At 42.9% G+C, this 15,215-nt stretch overlaps 1 protein-coding gene across 1 annotated transcript in view; it reads right to left on the bottom strand.

The window, feature by feature from the left end:
- Lamb4 (laminin subunit beta 4) overlaps positions 1 to 15,215 on the bottom strand; it is a 100,461-nt gene that overhangs the window by 57,181 nt on the left and 28,065 nt on the right. The window contains exons 11-14 of the mRNA XM_008830711.2: positions 11,865 to 11,974; positions 9,261 to 9,340; positions 8,703 to 8,853; positions 831 to 1,028 (exon numbers count right to left, since the gene is read on the bottom strand). Of these exons, the coding sequence (XP_008828933.1) occupies positions 831 to 1,028; positions 8,703 to 8,853; positions 9,261 to 9,340; positions 11,865 to 11,974 (539 nt within the window). The remainder of the gene's footprint in view (positions 1 to 830; positions 1,029 to 8,702; positions 8,854 to 9,260; positions 9,341 to 11,864; positions 11,975 to 15,215) is intronic.

Below are 15,215 nucleotides of genomic sequence, written 5' to 3'. Positions count from 1 at the left end.
GAATTTTTGCAGTTGATTCTTTTTTGGGATTTTTTTTAAGCTCAGGCCACCTCTTTCTTTTTTTTTTTTTTTTTTTTTTTTTTTTAAATGGATTTCATGCTCACTGGGTTAAAGTTCATTGAAAATCCTTGGCTTTTATTTGTAAGTGTGATAGAATTATGTCCTATGAAGAGTTCCAAAATGGGCCAGCAGCTCTGGTCACATAATGTGTAATGACTATCTTCAGAATGTGGTCTCCCAAGGGGCCTTGGGGCCTCTAAGACCACTCCTACATGAAACATGGTTGAAAGAAGAGCGTTAGATGTCAGATCGTCCCAGAAAAAGTTAAGAAGGCTAATTTTCTAATTGTATGGATTCTGTCCCAGGTGTCTTTCAAGATGAGAGGGGTGAGCAGTGTGGCAGTGGGAGGCAGGAGGGACCACCTGCTTTTAGTTCTTCTCTTATTGTGGGGTAAGGTCTGAATGCACACCAAAGCTTCTGTTGCATCACCTCTGGTTGAAAATCTCTACACATATGTTGGTTATTCATTTATTTTAGGGAAAGAGCCCCAAGAGGGCAGAATTTATGTTATCTTTAGCTGTTTATTATGCTTACACAAACACTAGGTCACCACTTCCTTAAGCCCCTGAAACATGTAACTCCAGATTTAGTTTTTCTCCCTGGATGAAGCACATGTGCACACAGCTCATGGTGCTGCACCAGCATCTTCAGGAAGCCCTTTGGGTTATAAAGCTTTCCAGATGTTCTACTTTTTATAAATCATTTTATGATGTACTTCTAGCAAAGCTGACACAGAAACAGTCTTTCTCCCCTTGAGAGTTAATGAGTACCTGGGTTTCATAGCGAACAGCTATGGTGAAGTCCATGGGAAAAGGAATGTTGTTGACAGCAAATCTCAGGCCAGCTCCAGGGAGAACCCTGGCAAATCCAGGTCCAGTCCATGTAACAGGGCTCCCAGAAACCGGCTCTCGAAAAACAATGTGAACAGCAGACACCTGGCCAAGAGTCACAGACAGGAATGTATATTGCTTTCCATATAGAAAAGCCTTGGAAGAGTTCAGACAAAATAGTATTTCCTGGTATGTATACGATCCACCTGAGTCATAGAGAAGTTATTCCAAACTGGATACAGTCCAGAATCTAGCTGAGAACTATGTGCTCCAACCTCAGCCTTGGAAGCTGTGGTACAGTATAGCATGAACTTGAAAACAGAGATTCAGTTTTAAGTACCCCACGTGTGATAACGGTGCATATTTCATACCCACAATCTTGGGTTTCTCATGATTGTGGAGTTCTGTCCAAAATAGGGATGGAAAAGAATACTCCCATGTCTGCTTTAGAGAGTCTGCCTAATTGTGCATGGCAATGATAAAGCCCATGTGCACGCATCATCTCAGAATTTCTCCATCCAAGCATGAGAAACACTCCTATCTGCTTGAGAGCGTAAATGCACAATACTCCTAACACACTTGCTAGATGACATCCCTGCTGATCTCTGTACTGGATGTGGGCCTGGGACCATCTGGATCCTGGAGAGAATACTCATTAATTACATTTGCATCTTCCTCTCCACACTCTGCTCACATCCCACCTCTTGTTACTCTGCCTGGGTTGCTGCAATAGCTCTTGGCTAGTCTCTCCTCTCTGTCCTTGGCCCAGAACATATTTAATACTGCTGCCAACAAAGCCTTCCACGTTTGTCCTCACTGCCAACAGAATAATGCTCAAAGTATTTAGACCGGAGTTCAAATAGCTCTGTGATCTACCCTAAACTGCCCTCCATTAGATAAATGCTTGTTTGCTAACAATTAAGTCAGTACTAGTTTCCAAGTGAGACGTACAAAGAACAGGACTAAGCGTCTGCCACAAGAGGAGTACAGAGTCTTGCACTGCAGACAGAAGTATAAATAAGACACTGCATCACCAGGTCAGACTCTAATAGATTGGTGGGAGATGTGGTCTCTCCTATCGAATGCTTTTCAAAACTTGAATATTAATTTAATTTAATGAATAGCAATTGCAGTAGGCAGTATAAGAAACCCCCACCCCTTCATTTGGTCGGTGTACCCATGCCTTAGTTGCAAGTTGCAGCTAATAGCTCAGAGTGATCCTTGCTCTGGAGAACTACACTTTTACATCTATCTCTGATCCTTACATGACCCCTCGGGGAGTTCATAGCCAAAGACGACAGATTGGAGGGTAGAAAGGGCTGACTCAGAGAGCAAGAGAACTTTGCTGCAGCTTATGCTCCTGAGCTCCTCTGAAGCCCAAACCAAGGTTTGTTTTATGTATGACCACATCTTACACTGCACAACCTTTGCTTTCTTCCTTCATGCTTTTAAAGAGTTTTCCTGAAGAATACTGATTTAAGAAATCTAATGCAGCTGAATCCTGGCTCAGGTTCTGTGTCTAGGGCACCTGACTTGAGACAGTATGAAACAGTTTATTGGTTTAAGTAGACCCTAAAATGTATTCTGGAGGTGAATAATTTACTATTCTACTGGCAATGAGGACCCTTATATATATCCTACACTGATGGTCCCTGGAAAGAAGTAATGGTACAATTGCCAAAATTGTGACTTGTGTTCACTTAGGATGGGCAACCATGTGCATCCCAGTCTTGCTCCAGGACTGTGTTAAATTTCCTGTTTTCTGTATTTAAGGTCATATTGTGAGAGAATATAACCCTAAAGAGTCTGAACCATCCTAATATTATATGAATTATCAAACAGATCCCTTATATTGAGGGATACTGAAGTGAGTCTCTTAGTCAAACATGATAGTGTGTGATCGCCTACAGTGAGAATTACACTTGTATACCTCTCTCTAATTGTGGACTGGGGCTGTGGTTAGTACTGTTCTCTGAGGGTTCAGAGTATCTGATTCACCAAGGTGGCAAAAATACAACACTTTCTTAGTCCAAGGAGCTTATTTTCCAGCAAAAGGACCATAGTGATCTTAAAACTTTGGGGTCCACTACCTGTATAAAAACCCAGTCACTCAAAATCTGATGCTGACCTCAGAGTGAAGTGAAACAGAGCAACATTATAGATGCACATATTATATCCACTAGATTGGAAATGACATTCTATAGAATGGGGGAGTATTCTTCTAGATATTTTAAACCAATCTCTCCCTAGTAGATAGAAAACATGAGTTTGGGAACCAAGTAGGATTATCCACTTTCTATAGCATCTTCCCATCTACCATGGGAATTGGGGTTTCTTGTCCTTACAAGTTTAGGCTCTATAGCTCTGTAAGACTTTAGTATTAGGCAAGGGGAGAGTTACACTAACTCTACAGCTATGGACTTAGGGTCTCCACGATAGTAGACCAGCAGTTATGGGAAGGTGTTACCATAGCTGGTAGGGCTGTTACTATGTAATGGGGATATGAGGGAGATATATAACACTAAGGTAACCTAGTGGAACACCTCTGGTGCTTCTGTACATGGGGACAATCAGGGCATGGAAACAGGGGCTTAAACTCTTGAAGGATAAGAGTCTGAGTCATCTCACCCAGAAGTTTGATTTGAGAATCTACAATGGGTGGAGACAAGGGAGGGAGATAGTATCAGTGATAGCCCAGGTACCGACTGTAACTACTGGAGACTGTAGCCTGTTCTCCTAACTTCCCTTTATAAATATCCGCTGGAATTATGACCAGCTGGGATCCTGCAGGAACTTGGTCTTTGTGGTGTGAACTCAGTATAAGAATCAAAAGGGCAGGGCCAGTGGTATGGGCATGTAATCTCCTATGCAGCTGCCTGAGGTCCCACACTGAGGAGGGCCTCTTGCATGTTTTGATGCTCTGCTTGCCACCATTCAGAAATAGGAATTTAATCTTTGAACTTATTTTGTAATAAAGTCTTTTGAGACAATGGAGCATACACATGCTCAGAAGATACACACACAATCTCCCTGTCTGCTTCTTGGTCGCCACATTCACACATGGTATACATGGTGCCCTTGGGCACAGACTTCTTGTGGACCTGTTAGACATAGGGCTCAACAAGACTCAAATTAGTACAAGGCAAGTGTGTTATGTCTACAAGTGAGTAAGTGGGGTGTGGTCAGCTCCAAGAAGCCAAGGTTGCAACCAGAACAAGCTTAGAATACAGAAAGAAGGCGAGGCATTCCAAAAACATGAACGACTATGAACCCCTGTCTATTCGTTCTTATTTGTGTTATGTTCTAGTTTCTTTTCCTCAGTTCTTCCTTCCCTGCCAGCATGTTGAAGGTGCAGGAATGATGCAGGACACATACCAAGGAGTGGAATGAAGACGGCTGAGTTCATCTGGTATGGCATTCCCACTGTTCTGGTCACAATGAAATAGATATTTGTCTACAGCTAAAAATGGAAAAGGTGCCAGGCATGGTGGTGCATGCCTTTAATCCCAACACTTGGGAGGCAGAGGCAGGCAGAGCTCTGTGAGTTCAAGGCCAGCCTGGTCTACATAACAAGTTCCAGGTCAGCTGGGGCTACAGGGAGACCCTGTCTCAAAAAGACCAAAAAAAAAAAAAGAAAAAAAAAAAAAGAAAAAAGGAAAGGTAGCATAAACACATAAACGCAAACTTGTCATTCTAGTCATTCCAGTCATTCCACATATGACTGGAATGCTTCTAAGTTTGCAGTTGACATTGGAAATCACACGATAAAAAGATGAATGATAAAATTCATGCTAATTAAAAATTTTAAAAATATTTATTCTTTTTTATTTTATATGTATGAGTGTATTGCCTGCATGTATGTAAGCAATGTCTACAGAGGTCAGAAGAGGGCATCAAGTTCCTTGGAACTGGAGTTACAGATGGTTGTTAGCCACCATGTGGGTGCTGGGACTTGAACCTGGGTCCTCTGCAAGAGCAGCCAGTGCTCTTAACTGCTGAGCCATTTCTCTAGCCCCCTAATTTAAAATTTTAATATATCTTTAATAGAATGACACTGAAGCCAATAAAAAACCACACTACTATGACAAGTTGAAAGAAAGAATACTTGAGAAAGTAAAAAACTTTATAGTCTAGTAGTAGTACTTAAAAATATTTATTTTTATTTTATGTGTATGGGTGTATTGCCTGCATGTATGTAAGTGCACCTGTGTTATGCAATGCCCATGGAGGTCAGAAGAGGGCACTGGATCCCTTGGAGCTGGAGTTACTGATGGTGGTTAACTGCTACATGGGAACTGAACCTGGGTCCTCTGCAAGAGCAGTCATGATTTTAGCCACTAAGCCATTTCTATTACTATTAAAAGTAATAGTACTTTTAATAGACCTCTCTGAATTGTGAACAAGGGCCCTGGCATTTCTGTTTGTGCTAGACAAATAGAAATGAACGTGGTCTGAGCACACAGGAAGTGGTCTTTAGCAGAGGCCAAGGGGATGCTGCCGGGACCCCTTTTGTGGCCAGCACAGCAACTGCCTCCCTTTCTTGAGAACTGCTGTTGGCTGAGGGGAGGCTTCTTCTGGAAGGCTCAATGCCCACAGCCAACTCCTGGCTGATGTAGGAATGCGTCAGGCTAGTCTCTATGCCTCGTAGAGGATGACTCTGCTGTGTGACTTCTACTTCAGTGCTTCCTTGAGCGATCAGGCCAAAGATAGACTTTGCCTAAGACTCTACTCCTGCTTAACTTTTTCTTCCTCACTAGTCTACTTCCAGAAATATTTTACAAGTTTTTTGACAAAAATCCCCTTAGTAAAACAGACATCTGAATCCCCTTAAATATCTCAGCTTCTAGGGAATTCAACATGACACTGATGGCATATGTGCATGTTTGCAAGCATTCGACACACACACACACACACACACACACACACACACCTTTATAAAATTGAAACAAAACTTGCACCAAAATATGATCTTATTACCTATCCTTCAGTTGTACTAAACCAACTCACACAACTGACTGTCTAGCCTACTTATTAACAGGCACTGTCTTCAGTTTGATTATCACCTCCCCATGGGAACCCTTGAGATGGAAACAATTATATCTGGATGTCAGGGTAGAGCATGTCAGAGAAAGACACATCTGAGTTGAGTCTAAAGGGATGAAGGGAATTTCTGAAGTCACTAACACAGAGCTGGCCATTTCAGGCAAGAGGTAGAAGTGTGTGTCCTGGATGTTCAGAGTAGGCCTCTCAAAGTGCTGTTATGGACTACTTGGATCAGAATCACCCTGGGATGCTTGGCCAACTCACAGAGTTCTTGGATGGCTCCAGATTCCCTGATGCACCACCTCTGGGCTCATTTTTAACAAACACTCTCCCTAGGGATGCTTACATACAGTAAAAGTTGAGCAGCATTCATCTGTGGTCCAGGGACAAGGGGAGGGGAACACTGACTTGCTTCCCAACCCTCTCTTCAGGGTGACTCCAAATTGAAGAAAGACTTCCAACCCAGGGTCAGAAAGGTTCGTGGGTTGTAGTGTGAACACAGAAACAAGTAGCAGAAAGCAAAGTCATCATGACTGGCACACACAAAGCTGGTAGAAGGAACAAGGACCGTGAAGTCTCTCTGACATCCTCAGGCAGGGTCTTTCTCCTTCATCTGAAGCCCCTATGCTGTCTGAGGCTCCCTACCACCCTTTACCTATCAGGGCATAGGCAGGATGTCTATGCACATGGTTCATTCCTCCACTGCAATCTCAAGGCAGCTCCATGTTAAGTACTGTTTCACCTGTTCAACATTTCACTCTCTCACGAAGGTCTCTCACATTGCATGTGGTGGCATGTCTCTATAATCCCAGCACTGAGGAGACTGAAGGTAGGAAGGTGGCGAGTTCTACACTGGCCTGGGCTACATAGTAAGATGTTCTCCAAAAAAAAAGAAAATTACCTTGAGGGCTGGAGAGATGGCTCAGCAATTAAGAGCACTGGTTGCTCTTAATTCGATTGTTTGATTCCTGGAACCCATCTGGCGGCTAACAAATATCCAATAAGACAGCTCACTCTGCTTCCATTTGCTCCTCAGTTTCTCCAGTGCACACATTTATGCATATGCACGAGAATCTCAAAATGGATGTGTGTGACAAAACACTGAATGAGCAAACAGGCATCAGTGGGGCTCTCATTTTGAGTGAATACTCTTTGGATGGCCATACTTTTGAAGGCCTTGGATGCAGGGCCCTGAGGATGTGGCATTGTTCTGGTTCACACCAGCCGTGACCAGTCACCTTGGTGTCTGCAGTTCCCCACCCAGGGCATGTGGCACTCTCTTCTTTTTCAATTTAGAGGAAAGCCACTCCTTAGCACTCACCTCCCCTAGCAAAAATGACAAGGAATTGCAAGTTCACAGGCCGGATTCCCTACCAACCTACAACCTGGTTTTAGAACTTCTGCTTTGAAGAGATATAAAGCTATTGTACCTCCCCTCCACCCGCCCCCCTGCCTGCCCAAGGAGTCTCTAATTGCTTTCAGTTCAGGTCTTCTTTCTCTCCATCTCCAATGAGGAGGCCAATCAGAGCTTACATGGTCTGAGCATCTGCAGGATTAGGCAGAGCTCTCAGTGCGTGAACAGTAGCCGCTGACAAAATGGCTTACCTCATCCTTCTCATCAGCATGCAGGCTTTGTTTCTGATTTTTCTTCAGGATTATATTTCCTCTGTCTATTCTGAAATCATTCCCTTGTTGCTGGAAGTATACGTCACATGTTGGCAAAGCTGTTGCTAATATCTTAAGAAGAGTAAAGATGACACTTTAGCTAACCATCAAATGCGTTAATCGTACCTTACTTTGAGTTTCAGATTCCAAAATGTTTTAGGTGGTCGTGCGTCCTATTGAGCAGCCTCAAGAAAAGTCACGCAGGATACCTGCATCTCTCCACCTCGAGTGCATGACTCCAACCAGGGAAAGGATAAGGCGACTCAAGATAAAAGTCTTTAAGGAGAGAAAGCATGTGAAAGCCAGTTCTGAAGTGAATAAATTGACTTTGCTTGAATAAATGATTTGAATAAAGAAAACAGAACTCATTCCAGGCCCCACTTGTCCAAGTCATTTCCTGAAGTGCCTTCTTTTTCTAGTCTATCAGTGGAGAGAGATGGGCCCTCAGGAGACTTGGGATTTTCTATTTTAATGAGTCATGCTCTTGAAAATCTTATTACTAGCTGGGTATGGTAGTCCATGCCTTTAATCCCAGCACTTGGGAGGCAGAGGTAAGCAGATCTCTATGAGTTCAAGGCCTGCCTGGTCTACATAGTAAATTCCAGGCCAGCTGGGGCTACAGGGAGACCTTGTCTCAAAATGACCAAAAAAAAAAAAATCTTATTACTTTATTCATTCATCTACTCATAAGTTCCCTACTATGTGCCCAGCCCTAAGGTAGGCACTGATGCAAGCCTGGCGAATGGAACAAACACTGCCTTGTCGTTTGTACACCAGGGTGGAAACAGAGCAGTAGGTGAGACCAGTCAATGAGAGCACTGGATCTGACCGAAAAAACCAGAGTATTCTGTCTTGTCACAAGTTGTTCTCATTTGCATTTATGTGCCAGGCTCTGGGCTACCAATAGGATACAAAGATAAAACACACTCAGCTCTCATAATTTATATAACCTGTAGCTGCATGATAAAACAAACAGCTCTGACCTGACTCTGTCGGCTAAGGCATCCTGTCCTGGGTACCTTAGCCTCAAGCTCTAGGCTGTGCTGTGTGTTTCCTGACCTGCCATCAAATGAAGTCTATGGGGAGAGGAAATGAAATACAAACCAAAGGTGCAAGTCCTTGGAGTGGTGTAGCTTCCTCTGCTTCATAAAGATAGAAATTCAAAGGAGCGAAGAAGTAACCAGGGGCAGGCTCTGTGCAGGTGCGACCGGTGACATGCAGGCGGCACTCACACTGCCCATCCTTGGGTGAGCACCTGCAGGAAAGAATGCAATGTGAGGGAGCATGGAGAGACTGAAGGTGAAGTAAAGGTATGGGGGAGCTGAATTTAGACCATCTACCAATCTGTGGGGAAAGGAGGGGCATAGGAGCTCTCTTGACAGGGGAGGACAAAGATGGAGGTTAAGGTAAAGTCAAATCACCCATTTTCAGGCATCCATCTGACCACATTGGGGAACACTCAGGTAGAGTTGTTTATCTCACACTTGGAAATATCTGAGGCAAAAGAAATCAGCCGTGCTCTCCTGACCATCTCAAGGTCATTGTTTTTCAATACCCCTTTCTTGTCATGGAATAAAATTCTTTCTCCTGTGCCGATGACCAGAGTAGAATGTGCTTTCATGTGGAAATGAGGAAAACTTCACAGCCACTCTTCTGACTTACACATTAGAATAAGCACCTCCAATATCACAGTCGCAGGGAGAACATCTGTGGAGGTGGTCCCTAAGTCCCCAGTATCCAACCTAGAGAGAGAGGCTTGGCTGAGTCCAGCTGTGAATATCTGTACTGTGCCAAAGTATAAAACTGAAATCACAACAACACAACCATCACATATCAAATAGCTGAGCATAGCCTTCATTGCCCCCACACTTTGGAACAGTCCATGGATAACACCTCTTCCATTTCTAAGACTTGAGTAACAGGGACAAAGGGCTATCCACTCACTGTTTCAGGGGAAATGTAATGACAAGCCAATGATTTCTTCACAATACCAGATTTTTCTCAAGCTGAGTCATTTGAAGACTACTGTTTTAGAACCTGTGGTATTCTTCTACCAGACTATCTTGAGCTGTTTTAATAAAACCTATTCCTTACCACAGTGATCTCTGGGAATTTTAATCACACTACACTGAAATGTTTGGAGGTGGGGGAAAATCAGTTGAACTGGTTTTAAGATATTCTATGGATATCAAGTTCAGCAGATACAATTGTTTATCAACCAGTCCTTCAGGTTAACCAGTCATTTGGGTGCAATGTGAACCCTGTGAGAATCAACTCTGCCGTTCAAGAGCTGGTCATTGCAACATCTTGACCTTTATGGAACATAAACAACTGGTCAAATACTAATAACTTAAAAAACTCCAATAGTACAAGATGCTCAAAATACCTCAAAAATACCTCAAATCTCAATTTAACAGGCTCAGATAAAATGTATATTTAAGTAGGTTTGAGATTCTTGTTTGAAATGGTCTCAACAGTCCACATTTTTGTTAACTTGGTGAATTTTATATCTAATTTTACTCAAAAAGTATTTATTTTTATGTGTATTTTATGTGTATGAGTGTATTGTCTGCATGTATGTGAGTGCACCCATGTCCTGCAATACCACGGAGGTCAGAAGAGGGCTTCAGATTCCCCTAGAACTGGAGTTAAGGATGGTTCATTGCCACCATGTGGGTACTTGGGAATCGAACCCAGGTCCTCTTAACCACTGAACCATCTCTCTAGCTCCTCAAAAAATATTTTAAACATGAAAAATTGACATAATGCACAGGAAATGAGGCTAAGGATTTTTCATATTTTTCCTCAAACCAAATGTCAGTTTAAGAAAAAAAAAAGTGAATTGAAACTGCTTCAGTCCAGATGTAGCTGGGAGGGTTAAGGACCTCCTTTCATGTTTGTCATCCAGGATACCATCAGCTAAATGTGGGTGAAGGTCACCTGGTGTTGGGATCAGCTGTGACCGACAGCTCCCCTCTTTCCAGTGGTCCCTGACCAGTTGTTTTCTTCCTAAAAACGTGACTGAGTCCTGCACTGCACACAGGCAATGAACCCACCAGCTTCCTGGGTCCAAGGCTTATTTGAAGTGATGTGATTTGGAGTCTTCTGTGAAGCTGCCACATGGGGCACACCCTTTGATTTGCTCATACATAGTCACTGGGATGGCTGACTTTTCTCTTTTTCTGCAAAACTTTTGGAGTACTGTGCCTGCCTGAGTCCATCTTTCATATTTACTTTCTTACTCCTCTTCCTCATCAACTCCACATCATCCTGCTGTTTTCAGTAAAATGACTTAAATTATTAGCCCCAAACTATTTCCTCTTAGGCATATGTTTCTTATTTATCAGCTACATTTCTTTAGACACATCAAGGTCACTGTTCTTTTATTAGGTTAAGTTTTTGTTTTTCTCGGTCTAAAACATCATGGTGGGCTGCCAAGATGTGAGAACAAAGGAAAGAGCTGGGTTTAAACTCCCTGATTACATGACACATTTCTTATAAAAATGTTTAATTTTACTAATTTTAGAATATACATGCTCATATGTTTAGTGGTGTCTGTGAAAATTTCAAGAGTTCATTTCCCACAGAAATCTAAAATACATTTAAATCCAGGTTGTTATTAAGAGCTTATCTAAAATATTTTTAGGCAGAGAGAGGCAGGGGTGGTCCTGGGGATTGTATGCATGATATAAAAGAAGGCTTCATAGTCTCTAAGCCCCAAAGGTGGGGCGGGGAGACAAATGTTCTGCTTCCCCTGACACTCTCAAGACAGCAATGTATAATGCTATTGATACCTCTGCTGGCTGTGTTCAGTCCAGTCCAGTGGTGTTCTTGTAGATGTTTAATGGCCTCTACAGGGAATTTTTATGCTCAAGATTTGTCAATTCTTACATTTTAAAAATATTGATTGGTAGAGAGGGAGAGAGAGAGAGAGAGAGAGAGAGAGAGAGAGAGAGAGAGAGAGAGAGACACCATATCCATGCAAGAAGTGTGTCTGTAGAGTTCAGAGGACAACTTTTGGGAGTTAGTTCTCTCCTTCAATCATGTGGGTTCTGGGGAATCACCTCAGGTCATCAAGCTTGGTGGCAAGCACCCTTATCTGCTGGGCCATCTCTTGGCTGGATATTTGCTAATTTCTATAGTGTGAAGATTCATTCTAGAGAGGTACTGAGCAATAGAACAAGGAAAGCAATTCTAAGTCTATTCTGGGCAATGGAGCAGAATCCACATCACAACGTGAAAACGAAATTATAGGTAAATACACACAGTGCACTCTTCGCAGCGAGGTCCGGTGACATGAGCCTGGCACAAGCATTGGCCTGTATCCACATCACAGGTGGAGAGTGGCAGACTCCCAAGGGGGTGGCAGTTGCAGGCTGAAAGCATAGCATAGACATTTATTGTTACTTTTAATCCCCCCATTCCTGTAAATGCTGTTCAGTTAGTGCTCACACTGAGCAAAATGCACAGCACAAGAGTGCATCAGCCTGGCCTGGCTAGTCTACTGTCTGCCTGGATGCGTGATTATCCACCACTTTCAGCCCCACAGAGGAAATCCCAAGCCAGACACTTCCAGAGTTCTCGTGTGGTTCTATTTGATAACAGTCAGACAGCACCAGTCAGTCAGTGAAGGAGGATGTATAAGCCAGAGTACTGGCACACTTCTCCTGAGCATGCTGGCCAGACTGTCACACACTGCTCCCTCTCTGTGGCAGACGTGTCTCTTCTTTCCCTTTCCTTCCTTCCTTCCTTCCTTCCTTCCTTCCTTCCTTCCTTCCTTCCTTCCTTCCTTCCTTCCTTCCTTCCTTCCTTCCCTCCTGTCTTAATTTTTTCCTCCTAGTTCTCCACCTTCTTTTTCTCCTCTACCCATAGACATTTCTGAGACCCGCTTATGTTGTAAAGGTTAAGAAGTTACCCTACCAGAGCAAGGTACTCCCTTACCCTGAGGAAAACTCATCACTCAAGGATACAACCTAAATGCCATCACGTAGTGAATGGACAAGTCGAATGTAGTATAACTGTATAATGGCATACTGTTCAGCAATAGAAAGTATTGATACTTGCTACAATATGGGTGGACCTTGAGAATATTAGCCAAGTGATGAAAATCAGAGATAAGAGACCACATATTATGATTCCTTTTATATGAATGGTAAGTGCATCTAAAACAGAAAGTAGATTTGTGACTCCCTAGGGAAATGTGTGATAAGGAGGTGGGAGCTGTGGCCTTTTATTTTGTTCTCTTTTAGTAATGCATTTATAGCAAAATTTGTCATCTTGGTCATTTTTCAGTGCATTGAGGGCATTCACACTGTCATGCCAAAAAAAAAAAAAAATCTCCAAAACTCTTTTCATCTCGCAAAACAGAAACTCTCCTCAATAAACAGTAACTGTCCTTTTCTCTTTGCCCTCAGCCCCTGGAAGCCAGCATTCTACTTTCTGTCTCTATGAATCTGACTCCTCTAGCTAGGCACCTCATATAAGTGGAAATAAGTAGCTTTTGTCTTTTTCTGTGGCTGTATTATTTCACCTAGCATGATGCCTTTAAAGCTCATCCATGTTGTGGTATATGTCAGAATTATCTTCCCTTTTCAGGCTGAATAATATTCCTATCTGTCTGTCTGTCTGTCTATATGTATGTATGTTTGTTTATCTCTCTATATGATATTCTGTTCATCTGTTCACAGATATTTCGGTTGCTTCCAGTGCTTAACTACATTGAATGGTATTGCTATTAGCAGGGGTATAAACATCTCTCCAAAACTCTGCTTTCAATTCTTATATTTATTTATTTTTATTTTATGAGTGTATTGCCTGCACATATATAAATGCACCCATGTCATGCCCCAAGGAGGACAGAAGAGGGCATCAGATCCCCTGGAACTGGAGTAACAGACAGTTGTTAGCCACCATGTGGGTGCTGGGGCTCAAACTGGGTCTTCTGCAAAAGCAGCTAGTGATCTTTCTAGGCCCCCCGCCTCTACTTTTTGACACAGCATCTCATCATGTAGACCTGGCTGGCCTGGGAGTAGCTATGTAGATTATGCTGGCCTTGAACTCAGAGCTCTGCCTGCCCCTGCCTCCCAACTGCTAGGATTAAAGATGTGTGCCACCACACTTGACTTTCTGCTCTCAGTTCTTTTAGATATATATCCAAAAGTGGTGTTTCTTCTTGAGGTGAGGAAAATATTCTAAAATCAATTGTGTTGTTGTTCACACAACTTTGGATGGGCTAAAAACCATTGAATTGTACTCTGTAATGGGTAATTTGTAGGCATGTGAATTATATGTCAATAAAGCCATTATATGTACCTCTCTCTCTCTCTCTCTCTCTCTCTCTCTCTCTCTCTCTCTCTCAGGCACACACACACATACACACACACACACACACACACACACACACTGCTCAGCCTGTTCTCCAGGGATATCCTATCAGTGAGTGAACCAGGGAGAAGTCTGGATTGTTGAAAGGTGATGGAAAACAGGCTTGACTGTTTCATGGCATCTCATTTCCCATCAGACCTGCTGGATATTTATGACACAAAGACGCATCCCAATGCTCTCTAAGTATGCAGACACTCAAACTCTTTGGTCTGGCAAAACGTGGGGCATGGTTAAATGAAATTACTCACCCAGGTTCCCCGAGGGTTCATCAGGTCTACGAGGAGCTCGAAGCTTTTTGTCCTATAGCCCAGGGTCTGCCCTTTTGCTACAGGAAATTACTCGGCTTCGTTCTACCTTCCTTCTACCCTCGTGCTTTTTTCCTCCCTTGCCTTCTCAGAGGATTTCTGAGTCAATATTAGGAGGCGTATAGAAGAAAAGGGAAAAGTAGTTTAAAAAATAAAGTGAGCCAGAGACATGGCTCAGTGGGTAACAGCACTTGCCACCAAGTCTGACAACCTGAGTCTAATTTCATGGACTCACATGGTGAAAGGAGAGAACTGACTCCTGCAAGCTGACTTCTGACCTTGACAAGTGTGCCTACATACACACAAACACACATGTATACACACATAAATGTATTAGAAATTTAAAAAGTAGAAAAAGAAATCACCATTTAAAATTGTCTAAGAGAGCCGGGTGTAGTGGCACTTCTACTTGGGAGGCAGAGGCAGGAGAGTCTCTGTGCGTTCAAGGCCAGCCTGGTCTACATAGTGAGTCCCAGGCCAGCTGGGGCTACAGGGAGACCCTGTCTCAAAAAGACCAAAAAGTTTTTTTCTAAGAGGTTATCATGCATAATGTAATATAATAAAATGGTACACAAAAGTCTAGTACTAACAGGTTAAACAAGGCAGGGCCTTTGTGGGCAAACTCCTGTGTTAACACCTTTAAAGTGTTCTTTCCTTTTGTTTCAGTGAAACATTTTTGAAAAAAAGTTGGGCATTCCCAGAAGTGACCCTGTCCACCAGTGACCTTTCAAATGTGTGCCTGTGACCTTGAGCTCAGCATGCCCAGAGATATACCTGCCATCTGTGCTTGAACCATGACTTAAACCCAGCAAGCTCAACAATCAAGGGTGCTCAAGAAAGTGCTTGCCCCTAAGTGTTTTCCTAAGGGAGTATATAGAGGCTCCCTAGATGAATTCCACACAGGTTTAGGTGGGGGTGGGGGTGGGGG

The sequence above is a fragment of the Nannospalax galili genome, unplaced genomic scaffold (genome assembly GCF_000622305.1).
Source record: "Nannospalax galili isolate Female #2095 unplaced genomic scaffold, S.galili_v1.0 scaffold312, whole genome shotgun sequence".
Classification (NCBI taxonomy): Eukaryota; Metazoa; Chordata; class Mammalia; order Rodentia; family Spalacidae; genus Nannospalax; species Nannospalax galili.
Note: the sequence above shows the minus strand (reverse complement) of the source record. Positions and strands in the feature narration are given on the sequence as shown.